General features: G+C 37.6%; 1 protein-coding gene across 2 annotated transcripts in view; it reads right to left on the bottom strand.

Moving 5' to 3' along the window:
* The window catches only part of bsnb (bassoon (presynaptic cytomatrix protein) b), a 131,223-nt gene that overhangs the window by 94,089 nt on the left and 13,013 nt on the right, over positions 1 to 24,121 (bottom strand). For both annotated transcript variants that reach the window (XM_067431746.1, XM_067431745.1), the window contains exon 2: positions 13,707 to 14,082. In XM_067431746.1, coding sequence (XP_067287847.1) covers positions 13,707 to 14,082 — 376 coding nt within the window. The remainder of the gene's footprint in view (positions 1 to 13,706; positions 14,083 to 24,121) is intronic.

Consider the following 24,121-nt stretch of genomic DNA (forward strand, 5'->3'; position numbering starts at 1 on the left):
ACTTAATGCTGCAATGCATGCTGGGAGCCATGAGTTGTATAATGTGGTGGCTAAGTAGGGTTGGCGCTAAACTCTGGAGGACATCAAATATCTAGGACTGAACTTGCCTACCCCTGAAAAATGAACCCAAAAGGGTACAGCCCCAGTGACGGCCACTTGTACTTTAAAAGGTATAACTTTGTATTCTTTTTTTTTTTGACAGTGTAGGAGGAAACTGTGGCTTTACCGAGCTCAATGGTTCTGTTGATATAAACAAAACACTATTGGCTATTTTATATTTTAATATGTACACTTTTTTAACTCATCCGTATAAATTATATTAAGCCTTAAAGTTCTGCATAATTAAGGGCGTGGCCACTTGAGAGACAGGTGGACTGCGACTGGTTGGGCACGGTTTCAGAAACCAGTCCCCTCAGCTCCACCCACGTCCCGCCTCTTATATTGTCCGCCATCCGGGAGCGTTGCAGTGTTAGGCTCTTCAGAAACCTACGGGTGATGTCATGGACACAACGTTTATATTTTTTTTTTTACAGTCTGTGGTTTCAAGGCACTTCAGGTGAGCCTTTAAAGTTTGTTGTTTTTTTCGTGGCTCCTGTGAACTATCCTTGTATCAAAAAGAACAGCATTAAGATTCTTAAAGTGTCTTATATATTGTTCCCAAGAGAAAAGAAAGTCCTACAGGTTTGAAAGAAAATGAAGGTGAGTAAAAATTGAGTGAACTATATATATATATACACAAGAGAAGTGTGTGTGTGTGTGTGTGTGTGTGTGTGTGTGTGTGTGTGTGTGTGTGTGTGTGTGTGTGTGTGTGTGTGTGTGTGTGTGTGTGTGTGTGTGTGTGAGCCTGTTTATGTGGTTTATGAGGACACAAATTCGTATAACTACATGGGTATTACACTGGTATTACACTATAAATGTGGTTTATGAGGACATATCAAATGTCCTCATAATTCAAATGGCCTTAAAAACATACTAAATGATGTTTTTTTGAGAAAGTAAAAATGCAGAATGTTTCCTGTGATGGGTAGGTTTAGGGGCAGGGGCAGGGGCAGTGTAAGGGGATAGAAAATACGGTTTGTACAGTATAAAAACCATTACGCCTATGGAGAGTCCCTGTAAACCACATAGACCAACATGTGTGTGTGTGTGTGTGTGTGTGTGTGTTGCTGTCTTCAATCTGAGCATGCTGTCCTTACTATACATTTAGTTTTGAAAAAAAATGTTTACTTGATTTAAATCCCAGAACAAAACGCAGCTGGTGAGACCGTCAGATGAGGGGACAAAAGGATATGGATATGGAGAACAGGTGAAAGGCAAACAGACAAACAGATGGAGTCACAATCAAAGAGTCTTGTAGACAAATAGAGACACATCAGCTGTACAGACAGTCGTGTCGGCAGCAGTCTGTGGCATACGAGCAGAGAGACAGACAGAGGAGGCGAACTGCTAAAGAGGTTGGGAGACAGACTGAATGCTGCAGTTTCCTAACAACAATCCACAGCAGCAAAGCACCGAGCCGAAACTGGGACAAGACGAGACACATCAAAAGAGCATTCTGAGGGCCCCCAAATCCTTTAAATATCTCTATAAACACCACACACACACACACAAACACAACACATCTTCACTCCAGTCTCCATGGGCGCCAAATTCATAAACTAATTCTTCTCTGCATGCATTAGACCAAACTGACAGCTTATCAGAGCATATGAAGCACAAATAAAGCTGATTAATGAAAATGTATTAGTGTAGAGTTTTAAAGGTATAGAACCCTTTTTTGCCTAGTACCACACATAGTGTACACTTGATGGGTAGCTTATACTTGAGGTGTTAAAATATTATTAAAAACGATATTAGTTAGCTGTAATGAATGTGACATGTTTCTGTGAATAACAGTGATCACAATAACAAAGTAATTGGAAAACTGAACTCCATTAATGAGGAAATCAAAGTGTTAAGCTATAGCTGCACTCACGTCATGTCAGAATTACCATTATGATGAGTTTGTGGCCATAAGGTTTTTAAAACTTGGTTGGGTGTGTAATTGTAAATTGTAAACGTTGAATATTATGACAGCTTCAAATCAAAAGCATTTAGGCATTTTTTTATTGCTTTAGTAGCTATAATACAATCAGCACTTAATAATAATAATAATAATAATAATAATAATAATGACTCATGTTGTTTCAATGCAATAAAATCAGTAGTAATTATGATTATTACTATTATTAAACAAAACATATTATGCATTCATTTTTACATTGCTTCACAATAGTACAATTAGTAGTTTAGTTATAATAATAATAATAATTATTATTATTATTATTATTATTATTGTCGTCTTTGTTGCTATTGTTATTATTATTATTTTTTAGTTGAATTAAAATGATTTATGAATAATTTACATTGTTTTAGCATAGTACAATCAGTAGTTCAGTAATATTTTTTATTATCAATAATAATAATAATACAAAACTATTAAGCATTTATTTTCAATGCTTCTTTATAATACAATCAGTAGTTTGGTTATAATAATTATAATAACAATAATTATTATTGTTGTTGTTGTCAATAGGATCATCATCATCACCATCATCGTCATCATTGTTACTATTGTTATTATTGTTATTATTATTATTAAATAATTTATGTTAGATCATTAATTAAAATTATGTATGGATTGTTTACAATTGAATACAATCAGTAGTTCAGTAATAATAATTATTATTATTATTACTATTATTATCATAATCATCATCATAATAATCAAAAAATGTAAGCATTAATTTTTACACTGCATCAGTATATACATTACATAATATAGTAGTAATATTATTATAATATAATGGTAATATAATAAAGCAATGATATTAATAATAAAAGTTACACTTTATTGTTCATCAAATTCTCTGTAAGCATGGCACAAGTTGTAGTATTGGTACAATATCCAAATATATTTATGGTGGCAGGTGCAACTTTCATTTATTCAGTAAAAGCTGGCTCACTCACAGATTTCAAGTCATTTCAAGTTCATTTCGAATCAGACGTGAACAAACTGATGGATTACTTGTGGACTTTCTAAATTTGCCAAAATGTGCCAAAATGTGTCAAAAATCACAGATGTTTTGATAGCTATTTCTGTTTGATATTTCCAGTCATTTTACTAAGACTTAATAATAATAAAACTAACCATGCTTAACTTAGCAAAGCTAGCACAACAGTTGGCTAGCCACCCACATAATGATCTCTTATTCAGCGTTACGACCGTCACCATAGAAACAAATGAATTCAGAATCCAAGGATGTAAACAGCTCTGAGTAAACTCTATGAGTTGTCAACTCGTAATTATGGTAATTGACGATGTTGTGAATGTAGCATAGATGGAATAGCCTACAATATTCCGCATGGTCTAGATGTGACCTTCAGGTAATCAATACTTTAGCAAAGACATCTGAACTATGCAAAACATTAAGGGGGGATTTTCTAATCTTTTCCTATTAGAAAACTCACAGACTCATATAATTTATTGGAGAAAAACAGCCTGTTTCTCAGAAACTATTTCTATTACTACAGATTTTGCACATGAATGCATATTTTGTGTATTACTGCTAAAAGTGGTCCGTCTCTCTCTTTAACGCATGACAGATTCTTTTGTCTTGGAGAGGCAGTGAGACACTGTGCCATTTAGAGGAAAAGCACAGTACTCTATTGTTTGATTAATCATGTTTGCGTGGTGAGCGATGCATTCTTACTCAGCCCTCAGAGACCGGCAGCCATTTCACACATCAGTTCAATATCAACGCAAGCACTTCTGATCCAATTCTACCATGTGCTGTTTGATATGACTGTGCTAAAAGGGGAAATAAAGGTAAGCCACAGGTGATTCAAATATTTAACCGAGATTAATCCCATCACACGTCTGTAAATAACACATTGACACATTTAGTACCCGTTTAAATTAAATTTGTGAATGACGCTCATAGTGTAAATGTATGCATCCCGGCTCTTAAAGGTGCAGTAAGCGACTTATGAGAATCACTGTTGATATTTGAAATCAAGTGTAAACTTTATAATAGACCTTTATCACACTTCTTATTTCCAGTAAGTGAAGCAGTGTACCGCCACTTCCAGTACTATGAAAATGCAATCAAAACTAATGGCTCAGTCGTCTCTTTTGAAAGACTTCAATGGTTCAAGATGTCGGTGTCGTCTTTCTTTGAAGTCTTTCTTTCAAGATAATTTGCGGGAGTACGCTCGTGTATAGTAGCTATGCATTTCGAAACAGAGGATGTTTATCTCATATCTTCAACCTGCCGAAATATGTTCCTATAAATATATGTCCCTTCCAAATGTGCATTCTGAATAATAAAAACTTTTATTTTACAACTAACCTGCCTTAAAATTGATGAATGTGTCGTAACTGCCTTAAAGTAATTTAAAGATGTTGAACATTTGGTTAATTAGTCTTAAACAGTAATGCCTTGACAGCACAAGCTTTGAATATTTGAATATTACTGCTTTGAATATTAAAGGTGTCATTAACTGGCTTTTTTTCGTTTTTTTTCTACTGTTGTCTGAGGTCAACTAATGACGTCCATGTGGTTTTTACATAAAAAACATCATAACCAATAAGTAATAGGCTATTTTCTACACTGTTTTTGAGGCTGTCTCCTGAACGCTGGGTTTTGATGGGCGTGCCGCACTGGAAACTTGGAAGTAAACGCCCACGGCTAGGATTGGATAAGATTTGCATATTTAATGAGCGTCAATTCACACGGAGGAGGGGAGAGATTGAGGGAGAAGCGGCAACCAGAATGATTTTCTCGATCACAGGGCTCGTAAACATCTTTATCAAACAAACACAAGGATTTATTTCTCATCCACCCGCGATTGACTATTATTTTTATATTACACATAGCCCGGACGGATGATTGTCAATAAAAAAATTACAGAATAATGACTAAAATATTTCATATAAATAAATAAATATGTTAATTCTGATTTTGTTCATCAGGTCTCACACATACTGCAGTGTCACGGTCACTATTTAGACATATCTGAGCAGGCAATATATCAAAAGAAAGAGCTAAACAAACTTTTATTCTAGCTTCATGCATTCCTTTTTTATCAACACTTGAATATATGTAAGTTTTATAAAAAATCTTCGTTTTTAAGAAAAAGCTAAGAAAAAGACTACATACTTTTTAGAAGACTATATCCAGATCAGATTCAGAATGATGATCAAACACAGATGGAGTAGATCGAGGTGCTGAGAGAAAATGTGGTGCCCCCCTCAGCACTTGGTGCCCTACACACAGCGCGTGATGCGCGTGGTGGAAGCGGCGGCACTGATGATCACGTTACTTTACATATGCATCTGCTTACATACAATCGCTTGTTTTACTGCGTCTTCCTCGCTTGTGTTTTGATCAGGACATTCAGTACTTATTTAGGAGATGCGTAATAGCGCCCATTAACGTCTAACAGTGAAAACAGAAAATTCTGTGTTTGGCTGGGAAGCATTTTCTAACAATTAACATAAAATGTGTGTTTGGTGAGGAAAGAGTTAAGAGGCTTTTAGTCAACTATGTGTTTACAACCCTTTGAAAATATACATAACCAGAATAATCGACACACTGCATTCGACAAGCACTATCGATAATCAATTCTGCTGTGATAACAGTCTATTATAGTGTAAATGTATGCATCAAGGCTCTTAAAGATGCAGTAAGTAATTTCTGAGAAACACTGTTGATGTGAAATGTACCCAAACAAACACACCCCTTCATTGCTCCGCCCCCAAAATGTACAAACAAGCAATTAAAGAGGGAATGTCTCTTTTTCATAGCTGAGGTGAAGCAAAATAATGCTTAAAGTAACGCAAACATGATGAACGCACAACAAGGAAGAACAAAAAATGCACATACAGTACATGAGTAGGCCTATACACAAGCAAGAGTTTGTTATAGTCGCCAGCAGCTCAAGACAAACAACGACAATCAAAACACTTGCTTTCAGAGTTAAAGGAAGTGTATGTAAGATTTTGTCCAAAACTGGCACTGCAGTCACTTTCAAATGACTGTAGAGCGGTGTATCCCCCTCCCCCCTCCCCCTCCCCCCTGACTCAATGTTGCCAGATAGGCTGCAGGATCAGCAGGAACGTTTGTAGCTGCAGCTGTGGTAACTAGAGCAGATCTGGCAACCCGGATGCCCAAACACTACTGACTTCATGATTGGTAGATCCGTGGAGGGTGGAGCTTTAGGCCAAAACACAACATGACAACATCAACATCAGTTGAGGGCAGCAACAACAACTTTTAAATGACAATATCCTGGCCGGTCCACTGTTGTCAGTTATATAAGTATTTTCAATTAACATTTCTTATTTCTTAATGTGTAGTGACATATCAGGGCCATTTTATGATTAATTGAAATACATTTCTTACATACAGTTCCTTTAACATTACTACAACGGCATATCTTGGTTCTGTGAAACACAGCAAAACTAACATTACTTACGTATGGCGCAGAACCAATGGAACTTCAGTGTTCGTTTTCAGGTGTTATGTATCTCCAGCATTGGAAAGCTATTCTAATGTTAATTCAGGTCCTAAAGCCCTTGCCTGACCATAACCCTTCTTTTTCCAGTGATATTCCTCTGAACTTTTCTCTTTTGTAATGTCTCTCAGCCATCTCTCTTTCTAGAGACTTTCTTTAAAACACCCTCTTGATCACTCTCTACTTCACCATCACAAGTGGACACTCCCCCTACTCTCTCTCTCTCTCTCTCTCTCTCTCTCTCTCTCTCTCTCTCTCTCTCTCTCTCTCTCTCTCTCTCTCTCTCTCTCTCTCTCTCTGACAGGTTTGGTAGCATGGTTAGGTTTAAGGGTGGGTTAAGGTGTTGGGAAGGGTCAACAAGTGTAATTATAGATGTAATTACATCAATGAATTACAGCTACATAGAGGTATTTTATATACTTTTATTTAAGGTATTTAAGTATAATGTAAAAACATATATGTACACAATACTGTATAGTATCCAATTATTAATTTATGCTGTATGTTAAAGAGACCTAATATATAAAGTGTTTAAATCAAAAATAAAATCTAACAATAACAGCATCATAAACTGTGTGACTTCACTTCACACAAAACACACACTCACATTTAGCCTATGTAAGCACAATTTAATATCGATGATTTATTTTTGGATACCTAAATGTCTAATATAATACATAATATTAGAAAATGATCAAATACATCAATCATGCACTTGAAAGTATATATGGTCTGTATATTTAGCATTGTATATGGCAAACAAATAACAGGCAAATGATGCCTGCATGGGTACATTTGTGTAACGGTGGAAAAAAGCATGAAATCTCTAGGGCCGTGGCAGTGTGCGTGTGTGTAAGTGTGTGTGTATGTATTCATTGTGTTTGTGCTGTGATGTGTGTTGTAAGCCCAGATGGCCCAACACTCAGTTTCCGCTGTCAGTCTCAAGACGGATCCACTAGATAGCGTGAAAACCACAAGACGGGAGACATTCAGCGCCAGCATGCAAAACCGATCTATTAACTTTCACATTCCTGTCAAGTCACACGATTCCTCACGTACTTCCGAAGAACTCGCGGAGCGAGAAGAATTCATGATGCTCATATTCTACCATCATTACCCCAGAGCTTTCAGAGGGAACAGTGCTTATGTGCCAAACAGGCACAATTATTTTTAGTTTATTTAAAGTCAGCATGAAATGGATGTCGTGATAGCCTTTTCTTCAATATTATAATGTATATGCAGGTGAAACGCTTCTCAAACAAGCAAAAAAATGCAAGGCGGGGTTTGATTGGATGGCTGTGGTTTGCTATTGGTGGATCTCATGTGAGTGACAGATTGCCCCACCCTCAGCAGAAAAGTGAGAGGGAGGGGAAGTTATTTTGATTAAAGATTACAGGGCATATGCATTTTAAAAAAGAGATGTGAACAGACAAACGTTTTATAATAAATACACATTCTCAATTTGCATTTCATTCTGTCTGATAAATGTTTACACTCTCCTTTTGTGTATTTCTACACATCCATCGCTCTGTCCGTCCCTTTCTGCCCTCTGATCCTCCACACGTTTTCTCCGGCATCATTGTAGAGACACAGCAAGATCTATAAATAGAGGATCAGCCAATGGCAAAGTGGGAACGCCTCCTGTATGCTGGTGGGTGACTACTGGAGTGTGTCAGCGCCACTTTCTCTTTCCTTCTATCATTCCATCCCCCTTCCCCACCCTGCTATTTCTCTGTCCGTATATCCCTGGTTCCTGCATCCCACTCAGTGTTGTCACCATCATGTCATGCCTCTCTCTCACTCTCTCTCTCTCTCTATCCAGGTGTCTGTTGCATAGTGATCAGATCGCCCCTCTTTTTCCTCTTCACCAGCTGTTCTTGCTTGGTGTCTCATGTTCTCTCGGTTTTGTTCTCCACGAGACATTTAGAGTTCAACTTTAACATGATATCTAAACTAGCATAACGTCCGGGACAAAACATCACTGCCAGAATACTCTCACTAACACAAAATATAGCAACAACTGGATAGTACATACATAGCCAGCTTCCTTCCACCTAGTCATCAATTAGTAACGCTCTATATGCATCATGCAAACGGCATGTGAAGAGCAGAGGAACCTCAGATTACAACTGATTTCAATAGAGAGTCTCTGATGTTGAAATGTTGCTCATCTAAGAAAGCACATTCTAAACAAGCTTATATTTCACACATTTACTGTTTAAAATAATCACACAGCATTACACTATTTTACACACAAACAACATTACACTATTTTACACACAAACAACATTACACTATTTTTAACTGATATTATTCAGTGTTAAGTTAAGTTTTAAGCCTGTATTTCTCACAATTTCTCACACTTTTTAGCATTTTCCTGGAAAATATGGTGTCTTTCTGTAATTAACTTACATGCCATGCCATACTGGTGACATTTGAGAGAGATACAATTGATAAATGTGCTATTATTTCAGGTGTCATCTAATAATTCCTGAGATAATTCCCCCAGTCTGAAAGCTTCTGTTTAGATGTTTGCCATATGGGCTATAAAGCTGATTTAATAGCCTGTTTGTTTTGCCGTAGAACTGACAGCAGAATCAATTCCATATCACACAGAATGAACCTTATTCCTAACAAGTTCCTTTTCTCTTTGAAAGCAGTGATTGGAAAAGCCAGTATATCACCCACACCTATCCATACAACTGATTTAGATTATCTCAGAGTCTCCTGTTTTACTCATAAATGTATGCTTGGTTTATGCTTGATGCATAAAACCTATCATTTAAACAAATTTGCTCGATTTAAATAGCTGGGCTCAACCATGCTGTATTTCTATTTTGCAGCAATCTCTAGTAATTTAAACCATTAGCTCATAAAACATCTGCTCTTACAGCACTTAAACCCTGAAATTACATGCCGGATGACATATTTCCCATCATTTTGTCACATGTAGCTGGAACTGACAGTGGCGCTGTTAAAAACGCTGAGTTAGTGCCGTATGCTATGTGCTGTAACGTCAATATAAATCAAGACAGTCTCAGAACCTCTTTCTAACTGTCCACTGTTCAACTGGGGCTCAATTAATTCAATCCTGTGGAGCTCCCCCAATACAATTTCTATGAAGACTTCTGTGAAAAATGTGGTAATATGATTGACGACTAATGTATCTGCATCTCGTTTTAGCTTTTGACTGATTATAATGCCTGGACGTTATTATTATTTATCTTTTTATTATTATATATCTATTATTATTTAGCTTTTTTAAAAACTTTCAACATTTTCATTCATTAAAAACATATTTTACAATTTATACGTTATTTAATTATCTGAAGTTTACTTACAGCATCAAGTCCCATTTTCCACTTGCCACACTTCTGTGACCTACATTACTTTTTAAAGTTTAGGGACTGTAATATTTTTAAGAAATTAATTTATTTATTCAGAAAGGACTAAAATGATCAATAGTGACAGTAAAGACATTTACATTGTTACAAAAAATCTATTTCAAATAAATGCTGCTTTTGAACTTTCTATTCATCACAGGATCCTGATCATGTTTTCCATAAAAATAATAAGACGCAAAACTATTTTTAACATTGATAATAATAAGAAATGATTCTTGAGCAGAAAATCATCAAATCAGAATGATTTTTGAAGGATCATGTGACACTGAAGGCTGGAGAAATGATGCTGAAAATTCAGCTTTCATCACAGGAATACATTACATTTTTTAAATATATTAAGAAAAATAGTATTGTAAAAATATTTCACAATATTACTTTATTTTGAATCAAATAAAAGCATATTGATGGTCTAAATCGAGACCTTGATTGGTTGGACTTGTCTTTATGTTGTCGTTTGATGTTTGTTTTGGAAAGCGCCTTGTGCACCTTTTGGCTGCTGTAAGGCGCTATATAAATAATTATTGATTGATTGATTGATTGATTGATAAATAAAGAGACATTCCTCTTCAACCATTGTCAGGGTATTCCCAGACCAAACTTTTCAATTGTCATCGTGTTAAACCCGACAATAGCATGCCAGATGGATAAGCCACTGGTCCCTGCAAAAAAATACAAGTTTCCAGCCAGAGATGCAGGGCAAAATCAAATTGCCAGCAGATTGGGATGGGTTTACCCAGTCTACAAGCCTGACATCGTCATACTCAGATTAGTCAGAATATGAGTCTGATACTGCTCCATTGGGCTGTGATTATGGGGTGTGTTTAGACCAGTAGAAAATATCTCTGCACTCAATCAGATAGACCTACAACCAATCAGAGCAAAGGAGTAAGTGACGTATGTGAGCGACGCATAGTTGTCAACAGAACTCAAATGAACGCTCACTGGAAGAAGTAGAAGAAGATGATGAGTGTGAACGATCTTTGCTAGTGTTGTAAAAATAATTTAAGGATACACAGAGTAATTACCAACACAATCATCATTTTTGAGCGAAACAGTAGGTGAATGCATATACAAACATCCCGTTTAGGATTAGAACAAATTCAACCCAAGCGCTGTTTGGTGACGTGGATGATTAAGTTACTACTGAACATCTGTCCATCATCGTATAAAGCTCACCCTGACAATTTGATTGGTCAGAACATCAGATCAAGTTTAGACCGAACTTCCCGGCCTCAAATGTCGTGGGTGGGGTTAAATTCGGCTGGCATCCAGGCTACCAGTCTACTTCAACCACACAATTTTTTCTCTGAACGCCCACCTTCAAAGATTTATCAGCCAACGCTAGCAGCTAAATTACCAAAAGAGAGGCTGATTGGCTAATGTGCACAGGCTGCACTCAGATTCTTTTTTTGCCATGTAAAGAGCTGATAGCTGTCATGGAAACAAATAATATGCAGTATCAGGACACCTATTTCAGTGAAATCTGCCAGGTAGTAGAGGCATTTTATTAATTACTTTAACAACAGACTTACCTTTAACAGATAGTTTATCTAAAAATACAAATTCTATCATTATTTATTGACCCCAAGTCATACTGGTCCAAACCAAACTTCCTTCTTTGCAAGTTGTAAAATGATAAAAGCACACTAAAAGTGATTCCCAAATGATTCTCTCACTATATACAAGTTTAACATCGTTTTTGTGTGAGGAACAGACCAAAAGTCTTTATTTAATAAAATGCTTCCCTCAGCTGTTGCTCTCATATCAAATATGGCACCACTGATGTCAACAACATTTGCTCTCATGATGCACAGGAACTGAGGTGGTTTACCATTGTTCCCACTAAATGGTGCCATTTTTCTAATTAATAATGACTTAAATGTCAATCACCTCACACAAAGCCATCATATGGCTTCAGAAGACTTGGAATTTAAAGGGATACTCCACCGCGTTTTCATATTAAACTATGTTATTCCCTTAACTAAGACGGGTTGATACATACCTCTCTCGTCTCAGTGAGTGCACTTAATCTATCTGACGCGCGGTGATGATCTGATAGCATTTAGCTTAGCCCACTAAGCCCAGTTCATTCACTATGGTACTAAACAGAGATCAAGTTAGAAGCGACCAAACACCTCCATGTTTTCCCTATTTAAATACAGTTACACGAGTAGTTGAATGATCAAGTATGATGACATAAAATAAAATGTAAAACATGTGAGGGAGAATTTTTCAGACGTGACTTTTTACTCCGCCGAGTCAAAGTACTCTCAAAAGTGCTATTCCGCCATCCATTATAGTTCCATTTTAACCCGCTAAGAAATGCGCCACGTTTTATTTTGTGCCACCATACTTGATCGTTCAGCTATTCGGACCAACTGAGAGTTTATGACCCTGGCTGCAAATTACATTTGCTGCCGCTAAGGTGCGTCTAGATTTCTAGGCTAGTTTTTTGCAGCTTATTTTCCATAAATGATCTCGAAGGATCTGGGAGTGAGCTTTCTGTAGAACATTTACATATGACACAGCTTTCAGTAATATGTGAGTCTACGTCTGAACCATTCCTCAACCCTTCTCAAATTGCTCTCGGCTACAGACTTGGGGTCTGTTTTGCATTTCCCCTCTTGATGGCTTTGCTAGATTTCAAAGCCAGGAGAGCAGATGCCTGAAAATCACTCTAGAGCCCCTTCTACACTGATCTTCCTGTGACCATGAGCTGTCAACATCCCCTCCTCTCCGCCCTCCTGTCCATCGCCTAATTTACACCCTAAGGATTTTAAAGCACCACCAGCCATTTGCACCTTTGAGCAACATCCTCAAACATGCTGAAACAATCTCACCCTCACACGCTCAGCCGTGCGCCCTCTCGCTCTCCCACACAGGCATCTCTGAACATTGGCTCGGTCTTTCCGATGCATCCTACACGCAGAAACAGAGCAAACACATGCACACATTCCCATACGCCCCGGAGGATTCTCTTCTGAGCAGTTCCAGGTTGTGTGCAGTGTGTGTCCTGGGTTTGTGCCAGATGGAGGCTGAGACCAAGCGTAGGATTCATTACCCAGAGCTTTTTGTTGAGACATCTCTCACATCTCTCTCTCTCCTAGCCAAAATGTATCATTAACAGTAAAACTCTAATCGAAAATGCATTGTTCTCTCTTATATATATAATATACAAATATTAGAGAAAGCTGTCTCATATGTAAATGTTCTCTGCAGAAAGCTCACTCCCAGATAATATATGGAAAATAATATGTAAATAACAAAAACTTCTACTTTATTCAGCATTGTCTTCTCTTCCCTTTTTGTTTTCAATCCTCAAATAAATATTCAAACGGTTTGACACGCGATCCGAATCATGAATCAATCTGCTGATTCATAACCGTTTGAATCTTTATTTGAGGATTGAAAACAAACCAGGAAGAGAAGACAATGCTAAATAAAGTCGTAGTTTTTGCTATTTTTAGACCAAAATGTGTTTTTGATGCTTCAAGAGATTTTAATGAACTAACTGATGTCTCATATGGACTACTGTGATGATGTTTTTATTCCCTTTCTGGACATGGACAGTATAGTGTGCACTTGCGTACGCTCTCTGACTAAATATAAAATATCTTAAACTGTGTTCTGAAGATGAACGGAGGTCTTATGGGTGTGGAACGACATTAGGGTGATTCATTAATGACATCAATTTAATTTTTGGGTGAACTAACCCTTTAAGTGAACATGAATTAGGCTGCTTACCTCAGTGAGGTGAGGGTTGGGGTTGAATCCGCATTGGTTGCACACCATGGAGCGGCACTGTGTGCATTTATTGCAGTTTGGCTGGCCGTCGGTGGTGCCCGTCAGATCTGCACTCTTGCACACCGGACACAGCTTGCTGCTGGGCATCGGTGCGATCTGGGGCAAAGAATAGGGCGAGGAGGGAGCGCTGCTCCCGGGCGAGACAGGGTGCCCACCTTTGTTGCTTCCCACGTCCACCTGGAGGTTCTTCCGTGCAGCTTGACCCTGACCGGGTCCCTGAGGCTGCGTCGGTGCTCCCGGACCATGTCCTGCACCTGGCGGACCCCCAGGTTTAGGTCCCATGCTCGGGTCTGTCTGATTAGGTTTGCCTTGGATACTGTGGGAGGAAAAAAAAGACATTGATGTGTGAATTAAAGCACGGGCATATGTTTGAAATCACCAATAGCTGATTCCATCTGCCCAGGGGATTCACAGGAGGAGATTTAAAGAGCTTTGTGCCACAGCTTCCTGAGTAGTTTGAATGAAAATAGAAAGATAAATCAATGCAGCAGGGCAAATTCTGGGGCCTGGAAATGAACGGATTGACAAGGACTTTCAATGCTTCAGTGCAAAAGAATCTGAAAATCTTATTTGTGGTGACAAAAGAGGTGTCCTCTTCCGCTAAGCATATTTACTTGGACATAGTACAGAAGCTGCTGAGCAGCAAAGTTACAAAATCATGACTATTATAATTTGAGGTTAATAAAAATCAGATTTTGGTTATGAATTATTATTAGTGGTGCCTATTAAAGCCACCTGTAATAATAACAACAATAAAATCAAGACTTAAATGTCACGTCCTTCATTATTTATCTATCTAGCCAATCATTATTTGTCATATCTGTAGTGTATAAGTTCTGTCCCCACCCAATACTACTTCACTCCCATCCTCCCCAGCACCAACAGGTCGGTCCCTGTCCATATATTGGGAGTAGTCTCCGACCAGCCATCATCTTCAGGCAGGAAATATCTATTCAATGCTACTTGTAGCCTATAAAAACTTAAAATAGATCTTTATCTTTATTTTAATCTTTAAATAAAGTGTTGAAGCTGTTGAAAATCCTGAAGCTCACACGTGCTGCGTAACACAAGAATGATCCTCATTGGTTCTGGCAGAAGCTCAAACGTGCTGCGTAATATGAGAATGAACCTCATTGGTTCTCACTCTTCAAGCAAACATGCTTGAGCTTCCGTTTACCACAACTGCTATGTGCGTTGATGAATGTTTATATGTGAATAAAAGACTAAATTCAATCTGTTCATCATATAAATCGATCGTGTCTCTTCAGTATGACACTACCCGCTCAATTCATGTGGATTAGTTTTATGCTCTCTTTAAGAACTTTTTGAAGAATCAAAAAGTGTGTTATTTGTATAGCTGTCAATGGACACTCTAAAATATGCTGGGTTCAAAACAACCCATGTTGGTTGAAAATCGACAAACCCAGAAATTGGGTTGTTCGAATAGGTCCATTCACTGGGTTCAAACAACCCAATTTTCAACCCATCTTGTGTGGTTTTTAACCCAGCATTTTTTAGACTGGAGGGACAGAAAGCTCTCAGATTTCATCAAAAAGATCTTCATTTGTGTTCCAAAGATTAGACTAAAGTCTTATAGGTTTGGAACGAGATGAGGGCGAATCAATGATAGAATTAACAGAGAAACTATACCTTTAAAATAATCAGTATTGGTATTTCATTGTTTCATTGTGAAGTATCAGATAACACAGACAGGGAATGTTCAAGATGGCTCTGTGCATAACAAAAGATCTGTATAAGAGAAGAAAAAGCAAACCAAATAGCTGGATGCAGAAATGGACCATGAAGGAGAACTCACGGGTGATTGAATGCTTCATTCAAAGAAATCCTTTCAATGGAACCATTTTAATGGAACGGCTGTTTACTTCAAACACAAACACACATTCCACCACAAGAATCTTACAAATCTGCCATTGGCCGTTTTATCACATCGTCGCCATACTAAATCATGCTGTAAATTTGTTTGTGAGCGATTTTCTGTTGACATTTTTAGAGAAGCTAGAAAGAATAAGAGCTGTGAACATACATAAGCATTTAATCAATGTTCTCTAATGTGCTATTTATTGTTGTTTCACTCAAAAGAACTGACAATGCTGATCAATAACCATTATGTAAATCTCAGAGCTGACATGACTGAACCTAATTCAGAAGCTTTTATAAAACAATATTTTTACCCGGAAAAAATTCTGAATATGTGTCCTGTTTAAAGGAAAAGCTTTAGTATGACTGTGAGTCATGGAGTGTGTCATGAAACTTTTTATCGTTGCATAACTGTTTTGGTCTACTTTTATGTTTTATTCATGATCAGATTTACATATGAATGAAGTATTGTGGTTTGTTTCACTGAACTTGTTTAATATCCACATTTTCATTGCCGTTTTGACTCAAACACTTAATTAAAAAGTAGCAGTTATGCCGTATTATTAAAAGAAATACCTGAGAATATGTTTAGTTAGTTGCTTTAAAGGTTAGTTCATCTTCAGAACACTTTATGAACATTTTATGAAATCCGAGAGATTTCTGTCCCCTCAATAGACAGATATATAACTAACACTTTCAAGGTCCAGAAAGGTAGTCAAGACATCGTTAAAATCATACATGTGACTGCAGTGGTCCAGACTTAATTTTAGGACATGATGAGAATACTTTTTGCATGCAAAAAACAAACCAAAATAATGACTTTATTTAACAATTTCTTCATGTCTGTGTCCGTCTCCTACGCTGTTGATGTAGTAAATACAGGGCAGCGCTTCTGAGTTACGGCAGAACTACACCAGAACGCCGGCTCACCATTGGCCGACGCTGTTCATGTGGGCAACATGATGCATGTGTGTGTGGCTGATGCAGGAGCTGACCAACGTAAACTGCATAAGAGGACTGACACAGAGGAGAAGAAATTGTTGAATAACGTCGCTATATTTGTTTGTTTCTGCACACAAAATGTATTCTCATCACGTCATAAAATTAAGCTTGAACCACTGTAGTCACTTGGAAGATTTTTACGACCTTTCTGGACCTTGAAAGTGGTAATTAAATAGCTTTCTAAATAGCTGTAAAATACCCCTGTAAATAGGGACAGAAAGCTCTCGGATTCCATCCAAAATACCTTCATTTGTGTTCCAAAGATGAACGAAGGTCTTACGGGTTTGGAACAACATGAGGGTGAGTAATTAACGACAGTATTTTCATTTTTGAGTGAACTAACCCTTTAAATAGTTAGCTACATTACAAGTTCCTAACAATTTGTATTAAATTATTTAAAATAGTCCATTTAAAAAAGAACTAACATTTCTTCACAACAGTGTCTGACTCAAACATATGAATGAATCATTCACAATTAAAGTAACAGCATTAAACTTGAACTGATAAGGTTGCTCGGCATTACATTTTAAATCAAATAAAATGATAAACAACAGAATTTTGTTTTTGCCAGCAGAGATTTAAGGACTTCTGAGTCACTTAATAAATTATTTTCGACTGAAAAAGAGAGAAACAAAAACAAGAGCGGAACATTCTAGCAGAGCGTGTGTATTGCATCATCTCACTCAGCTACAAACCCTTTTAAGCGAATTGTTTCTTTAAAACACAACCAGTGCACACATGATAGACATCAATTACATTTTATGAATCCTGTTTTTTTTTTTTTGCTTTCTTACATTTTCCCCTTCTTCAATTAAACCTCAGTGCTGAATTTAAGGCTGCCTTATTTCTAACTCTCACTTAAGCTTCCGTTGAACCTTTTCTTGGCCTCGTTTACATTTTTTTTAAGGTCCCCAAGTTACCTTCTAAAGGCATGATGAGGGGGTTTGTGCAGACTTTCTGCTACTCTGTGGTCGTTTATCACATGTCAACAGCAGTAATGATTTTCTCCTCTTCTTTCTTCCACAGACTGGTGCTGGGATTAGTGAGCAATTAGAATGGACTCTAAGCTTTCTCTATGGTCATAACAACGTCTCCAGAGAGCCCGGCTAACACACCAGCGCACGGGTACACACAGAGAGCCTCAAATGTACACACGAGAAACTTCAAAAGCTTACACTTCCTCAGTCAGATTCTGAGGAGAAAAGAGAAAAGTGTGCGAGAACTAAAATAGCAGGTTTCACAGTAACAGTGAGTGCCGCTGAGAAGTGTGTGTGCATGTGTGTGTGTGTGGTTGAGCTTGGCTCACTCTGTTGTCTGTCCAGGAATATTTCCGGCACCTGGTCTCTCATTATATGCAGCCCTAAAACTTTAAGTTGAAACTTCAACGGCAGAAAATCAGTCTTTCCCATCCTGCTTCATTTAAAGCCATTACCAATCGACTGCGACGTGCCAAAGCGGGAGAAAAGCTCATTATTTCAGTGTCAGCTTTGTATTCTGCAAAGAAATTTAATCTCAGACCAACTAGGGATACAAAGTTCCTTCTCAGCATTCAATTTACAAACTATATTGACTTCGGAACAGTTCAGCTCAGGTGGAAAGGCTTATAGGTATGACAATTTATGACAGTTTAAATTGGAAATACAATTTTCAGGTCTATTAGTTAATAAATGGATTATAACTACTGCATTAATATAATTTATTCATTTTTGACCGTCACGCAAATAGTAACAGAGGGTTAAAAAAAACTGTAAATAATTAACCCATGCCAATTTTTCATCTTTAATACAACAAGCTCGAATTTCATTAGATAATGTGAAGTGGAGTAATTACCCGGTCTTATTCATAAATCAGTTGAAAATCTTGATCTGCGGTTTGTTTAACTGTACAGTTGGATTGTGTCACTTAAAAATCGGATGCGAATTGACTTGAAAGCACCAGTATTAATGGTAAGTAGGGTTTAATTTACTCTTATTTATGGACTGCATATTGATTTACCATTTTATAGTTGGTTCAATTAAGTCCAAGCACCATCTACAGGCCTGTTGTGTGTAAGGCTATAGGTTGAAAACACGCAAAATTGCGCAAAATTGCCTGAGGAACTCTCTGCACATCCCTGACAGAAGCAAAAGCATGCAATACATTTACATTTATGCATTTGGCAGACGCTTTTATCCAAAGCGACTTACATTGCATTCAAGGTTTACATCTTACTCTCTCTGGGAATCGAACCCATGACATTTGCGTTGCTAGCACAATGCTCTACTGTTTGGCAATACGACTAAAGAGCTATTAAACAACAGCAAATCTCAGCTTATTTGTTCAAGTAAATCAGAGCACAGAGACAATCTTTTCTGAAACTCTACAGGAGACCTGTGAGGCTTTTTCTCAGAAGTAAAATATGAGAAGCAAGAGACTTCAGCTAAAGTTCATTTAATCTCACTGATGTCTAAAGGAGTCAAAGTTAAAGTTTTAAATAACATACAACATATATAAACGCTTTAGGATCTATTCTCTGAGGCAGATATAAACTCCCTGACAAATTCTTTAAACATTTTTCATGACACGGCTGATGAGGGCATTTCATCATCTCTTTATTAAAATAAGAAGAACTATGCCCCCAATGCACTCAGAGATATTGCTAAGATCAATATGCCTCGAATTTATCTTCCCTGAAATCCTGAGGCCTAGGCTGGAGAGAGAAAGCTTCAACAGAGAGTGAATTAACAGTAAAGAGAACAGCCAGAGGGTAAACACACTCAATGCTTAATCAAGCATCCTGTAATGTCCAAGCTCAAAAGTCAGACACAGGAGTCAGGACAGCTACACAGCTGAAAAATATTTTAAAAGGTCTCACAACCTGAATATGAAAGGGGATAGGTTTTCATGATTGAATGTTCAAAAACACCTCCTTTTTCCCATATTTGACATTGATGCAGCATGTCTCTTTACAGTCTTTCAGTCTATATGTTAACGTTTACACTGTCAGTCAAAATCCATGTGTATCCGATTATAATCCGATCTAAAATTATTGATACACAGTATAACTGTTTAGATCCGATTTGTGTGTCCATGCAGCTCTTCAGTTTTTCCGGAATATCTGCATTGATTTCTATGTCAATGACGTTGCGTTGGTGGGCATAAGGCAAAAACAGCAGCAACATAGAGGAGATTGCAATACAGATGTTAGCTTATTTACAACATGACATTTTTTAGCCGCCGCACACTGGAGTACTGTGTTTTCTAAAGCTGTGCACACTTAAAGCGATGCGAATATTCACGTTGCATTACTCGCCTTAGCTAACTCGTGGGATAACTTGTTTTTGGCGTCACTCAGTTTTTATTCGGACAATGAGTGTTTTTATGCACATCAACAACAACATTTCTTGACGCCATTTTTTTGAGATAACTATTGCTGCTCTGTATCTGTTGTGGAAGTCCTAAATATGCCGGAAATCCATACGCCGACTGATCTAGGTTCAAAGCACCATCCAGAGGCACACACATACAGTTCTTCCCTGATTTGCCCCATGCAGATTTTTTTTTCAACTTGCGCGGAAGACACTTTTGAGGCAAATATGGCCCTGTCCCAATGGCACACTTCATGTGCACTTTCGGCCTTGTGCCCATGAATTACCGCAGGATGTCCCATTCACCATTTAAGCTTAAAGAAGGGTACTCGTGAGTGCCCCGTTTGCGGCTGCTATGCGCCCTCTATGCACACTTCAGCTGAGCCAGCAAGTTTGCGAGCTAGGCAGAGGACTTCTACCTGGCAGTCAAAGCTAACCTGACAAGCCAGACCCACATCAAGATGTTTGGTCTGGGAACTCACCATGTACAGGGATCAATCCGAGGGGCGGGGTAAACGGTTGTCTTTCGAACTCCCTATGCACGCAATTGGATAGTGCTACAACCAACCAGAGCAACGTGAAGTGGAGATAGTTGATAATTAAACTTTCGCCGTATCCGGTCGTCAAAACTCCGAACACATCTTCGCTTCTTAAGAATGATTTCAGTGCCGTTCTTTTGTTCTTTTCTCAAAAAAAACTCCAAGTCTTCCAGAGTCGCGGTCAAAGCTGATTCGAAAGACCGCCATTCGCCAGCTTCTTTGTTCACAAGTATCACGCGGAACCTCCGCAACTCTGCCGTCATTATATTAAGCTCCACCCACCAACTCTATACACAATGTGATTGGCCTGACCAGAGTTTGGTTTTTCCAGCTCAGAAGTCTATTAGGGTGCATCTAGATTTCTAGGCTAAATTAAAGCGGCATTAATAGGTAAAACTATTTTTAATTTTCCTTTCCACACTGCACACAGCAACAACTTTTAATAAAGCGACCAAAACTGCCTGCCAACTGACAGACGAACTGACAATGGCTTTCTTATTTAGGTTTAAATAAAAGGTAATGTGGTGGATAAACATTCGTAAAACATTCTCTCATAACATGTTAAAGCTAAAATTGAAATACAGAACATCACACAAATATATAAAAGAACATCTTGATAAATACCGTGCACCGTGTCTCAGGTATCTCACACCAGATACGCACATTATACACGCAAGCTCATTTTTGAATCGACTTCTTTCAGAAGAGCTGCACGATGAGTGTATCTTGTAGCACAGGGTTAAATCAGTATGTACATTGACGATTTGAGGAAAATATAATATACATTTAATATAAAACCTTGAAATGGACTCTGTGGTGCGGCAGGATTTTAAACAATTCCCTGAGTCTCCGCCGACAAGTCCCGAATGCCGCCGCCGGTGTGTGTACACTCATTGAATGTGTTCGAATTTTAAAGCCTTAAAGGGGTCGCACACTGGACGTGAAGCTCAGCGCCATGGCTTTAAAACATTGAGCACCCCCGTATTGCCAAAATGGTATGATCCTCGTTTCATAACACTCGCGAAGATTCGACCGTGAGATCGGTGGTCGAATCCGGCTCCACATATTGACGCATCGAATCTTCGACTATTCAGGGTCACCCCTAAAAGACGTGAAATATTTTGTGGAGGGAAATTGGAAGTGTGGAACTCGTCGGACCCCAGTATTCACTTTCAGTAGTATAAATACAAGTAGTACGAGTCTGGGCTGTCCGCAGCTGTCCGTGTATGCATCCGAACTGGAGTATAACCGAGGCTTGAGGCAGGCTCAGAACCGTAGGAGGCTGGTATGAGCGGCTGTAATCCATGATGTTTTTTCCACTGGTTTCAAAACATGTTTTCCTTATATTGTCATTTTCTGTGGAACAACACAACATCGTTTTTGCAGCCTCTTTCAGCATGTTTCCTATAACAATGACGGACGTTTACGGATTTTAAACCACATGAATGTAGCTTGAAATGGATTGGTAAAAATCTAATTTCATGTGATTTTTGCCCATTCAGACTTCCTAAATCCGATTGGATTTCAATTGGATATGCACAAAAATTGGATTTGCACTGACAGTCTGGACGTAGCCTATCAGCATGACTTCTGAAGGACCATGTGACACTGAAGACTGGAGTAATGATGCTGAACATAGATATGCCATTGCAGGAACAAATTACATTTTAAAATATATTACGATAGAAAACTTCCAATTGAAATAATATTTCACAATATTACTGTATTTTACATCAAACAAATGCAGCCTTAATGAGCATAAAAGACATCTCTTTCAGACCTCATATAGTGTATACTACCTAGGGCAAACAGGGATGCCATGCCGTCTGTAACATTGTTTGCGATCATACCCTTGAGACACGTCTGTCAGCAGTAGTTTGTACATTTAAACTTTGTTAAGTTAATAAGTTAGTAAAACAAGCAGGGCCATGGTTATTGACATGGTGATTCGATACACCATAACTTTTATAATGTCTAATCAAAGAGTTATTGTGTCGGCTATGATTGATTGTCTCATTAACTTAACCATGTACTCCTTGTAATTATCTAGTGCTCAGGTAATTATTTGTGAATGCAGAAATCATAAAAAACATAATGGAGCACTGATTAACAATTTCTACTCTGCGTCTCGATATAATCATTACACTTTCTGTGGTCATTCTATTCAAAATCCATGGCAATTTTAGATATTTAGACATTTCACCCCCAGACGGCTCACAAGACCCTATATATGCTCAAACAAAAGTGATATAAAGAAACAATACAGATGTATACTTGCACTTACACACTTTTTCTCAGTTGTGGTATAATTTCACAAAAAAAAAATTCCATTAATAAAGTTGTTCAAAAGTTACATGGTTAAAAAAAACCTTGCATTTAATACAAAGTTTATTTAATAAAACAATTGCATATGCAAAATTATTTTCTTATGTATTCTTTTTTCTTTATAATCACTACTATTATTAATATATATATATATATATATATATATATATATATATATATATATATATATATATATATATATATATATATATATATATATATATATATATATATATACATACAAAATTTCTTTCCAATTAAGGACAATACTAGAGGTTCCCAAACAAATGTTTCATCAGATTCCTGAACATAATTGTGTCTCCAAATTATAATGTATATATAAAATCATATGTTTTGCCATGTCCATTAGTATGTGTACTTTAAATGATGGATGGATGATGGATGTAAGGATGGATGGACAGATTAACTAATGGATGGATGGATAGATGGATGAACAAACAGATTGATGGACAGCTAAACAGATGGATGGATGGATGGATGGATGGATGGATGGATGGATGGATGGATGGATGGATGGATGGATGGATGGATGGATGGATGGATGGATGGATGGATGGATGGATGGAAAAACAAATGGATGGAATCAGAATTTAAAATATCTGAATTCTGCTTTACATTCATCAAATCTATATGCAGCATGACAATACTTTAATCCTGCCACTAAAATAAAATCCTAAATTGAGAACAATCTCATCTAAAAAGGGGCTTAAATGTTTCCCCGAGCAGGAGTGAACGTTTACTGTGATGCTCTCTTCTCTCTGCAGTCCATAAAGGGGCTAACAGCAGCCTTAGACAGCCATGTCTGCTGGATCAGATTAATTTGGATCTGTAGTGCTGAGCAGTCCCCTTCACTCCTCTCTCTACTGCACGGAGCCTGTGTTAACACCTCTGATGAGTCACAGGGTGACAGAAGGAGAGTACAAAACCAGTGGGAGTCAGCTCCACATGAGAAGAACAGACATGGGTGAAGACTGACAAACTGAATTCATGTCTCCTCTCACTAGAGATACAGTCCTACGAGAGGACTCATGTAAAAAGAGAATTATACTATACTTCCGTGCAGAGTCTATACTCATGTAGTGCACTATACAATCATGGGAACTCTATCTATCTATCTATCTATCTATCTATCTATCTATCTATCTATCTATCTATCTATCTATCTATCTATCTATCTATCTATCTATCTATCTATCTATCTATCTATCTATCTATCTATCTATCTATCTATCTATCTATCTAT

The sequence above is a fragment of the Pseudorasbora parva genome, chromosome 22 (genome assembly GCF_024679245.1).
Source record: "Pseudorasbora parva isolate DD20220531a chromosome 22, ASM2467924v1, whole genome shotgun sequence".
NCBI classification, from domain to species: Eukaryota; Metazoa; Chordata; class Actinopteri; order Cypriniformes; family Gobionidae; genus Pseudorasbora; species Pseudorasbora parva.